The sequence below is a fragment of the Daphnia magna genome, linkage group LG7 (assembly GCF_020631705.1).
Source record: "Daphnia magna isolate NIES linkage group LG7, ASM2063170v1.1, whole genome shotgun sequence".
NCBI lineage: Eukaryota > Metazoa > Arthropoda > Branchiopoda > Diplostraca > Daphniidae > Daphnia > Daphnia magna.
In genome coordinates this window covers 7959053-7961119 of record NC_059188.1, presented here as the reverse complement: position 1 = coordinate 7961119, position 2067 = coordinate 7959053, and the positions used below count along the sequence as shown (strand labels likewise).

General features: G+C 41.1%; 1 protein-coding gene across 1 annotated transcript; it reads left to right on the top strand.

Annotated features, from left to right (window-relative positions):
- The first annotated feature begins 434 nt into the window (after nt 1-434).
- Nucleotides 435-1721, top strand: LOC116917090. Its single transcript, XM_045176743.1, has 6 exons — nt 435-649; nt 727-1000; nt 1073-1175; nt 1242-1369; nt 1431-1571; nt 1644-1721. Exons 1-6 carry the CDS (start codon nt 435-437, stop codon nt 1719-1721), a joined length of 939 nt encoding a protein of 312 aa, XP_045032678.1.
- The last annotated feature ends 346 nt before the right edge of the window (nt 1722-2067 follow it).

The following is a 2067-nucleotide window of genomic DNA, read 5'->3' as shown; positions in this document are numbered from 1 at the left end:
CATTCTGTTGTTTCTTTCAGGATAGTGTGGTAATAGTTGCTGTTGCCCAACTAAATTATGTAGGTTTGAGTTACGAGGAAGGTTCACCAAAAGACTAGCAGACTTTGCAGTCTTATTTGAAGGCAGTAGCTTGCCAACACGCGGAAATCAACATCCCGGAACCCATTGTTCCAAGAAATTCTATTGATACGACCGCTTGTTCATCAGAGTCGATGAAACGTGACGAAAACACTACTGAGAACGAGGCAAACTTATCGACGTTGGTAATTTTCAAGAATTTTATGACGGAAGAACTTTTTGGATCACAGTATCCCTGGAGGCATTACGTTGACGAGCCGTTGTGGGCGTAATGTTGGTCTTTTGGGTGTGAAAGATCGAAGTTTTACGATTCAACGTTTGCTTATTGCGGTACATATATCGTTGTTGAGTGCGATATGAATGCCATTTGCTGTAACGTCGCTGGTTCCGATACTTATCTCGTCATGAGTGATGCCAACGAAGCGGTAACTGTAGGAGAAGAGGTGACTCGGGATGCTGGGAATGTTGCAGGTGAGGGGTTGGCAAGATGCGCTGAAATCCCAACCGTGAAAAGTGGTCAAGCAGAAATGGATTACGATTTGATATCTTCTTTGAAAGTCGGCGGTATCAAGTAAGTGTTTAATTGTTAATTTCAGTTGTTAAATGTTGATTGTGATGCTTGTTGTTGTGTTGATTTATGGTGTGTAGTTGGAAGATCCAAGGGCGTTGTACTCGCAAGTCTAAATTCACGCCTTATCAATCTGGCAAAGGGAAACCAGGAACTATGATGACTTTTGATTTTCAGGACGGTAGCGGACAGAAGATTAAATGTGTAGTTTTCAATGATGCAATAGAAATGTTGGATCAGAAAGTTTTCGTTGGTAAAAACTACGCTATCAGCAAAGCGACTGTGCAAAACAGATTTGGTAGACCGGTTCCTGGTTATCATAATTGTGAGCTGCTTTTCTATAAACACAGCCAGGTAAATTTGGTCGTGGTTTGTTTTGTGGTAAGCGTCGTCGGTCACTTAATGTTTTCCCCTTTTATTTTTTAGTTTGAATTGTTGGAAGACGAAGATGATTTTGTTTTTCCTTGTGAGCGTTATCGTCGTCTTTCTGAACTGGATTCGGGCGATATCGAAATCGACTCATCTATCAGTGCGTGATGGTTTTCCTTGATCATGATTTAAAAAGTTGTTAATTTATAAGGTTGATTGTGTATAGATGTTCTCTGTGTTGTTTCGTCTGTTGGGACCATGCAGAATATGGAGATCAACAATAGCGATGGCACTAAACGAGATGCTGCTTATCTTGAGGTGCAACTCGTGGATTCCAGTTTGAAACAGGGTCAAGTAAGAGTTATTGTGTATACTATGTTTTGTGATTATGGTAATTAATTGGCTTTTTGGTCAGGTTCCTGTTACTTTCTGGGGTCGTACTGCTGCCGATGTGCATCGCCATCCTGCTGGGCGCACAATGGAATTAAAAGGTGCTGTTGTCGTGAGTCGCGAGGGACGTCTTTGTCTGAAAGCTACTGCGCTGACGGATGTCGAGGTTTGTTTGAATGTTATAGTGATATTTCCTTTTTTGGCTTTTTTTAACCATATACATGTGATGTTGGAACAGTTCGATCCTCAACCTGATGCTGCTGAAAATTTGATTCAATGGTTCAATGGCAGTAAGAAGCGTCGCATGTGTGAGTGATTCATGTTCATTGAATATGTTGTACTGCTGAGATAAGCAGTATGTTACACAGAAACAACATTCTCACTAGGAAAATGAGTGGTAATTACTGAGAAAAGTGTCGTTGAGCAAAATACACAGATTTCAATTTTGTTGGTTGTGCGTGTGATTTCGTGTTGTACAGTCCCTGTCGGTAAAAACGACGTGCCGAGAATTGATCAAGAACCACACTTTGATGGTTATTCAAGTTTCTTAACACATTTACTTGGCTAGATCAATAAGGCTTTTACCGCACTGAATGGGTGATGCGGTATGAGGGTTCCAAACTGTTTATTAGCTTCTCAACAGAATCTGGCTCGACTTCCCA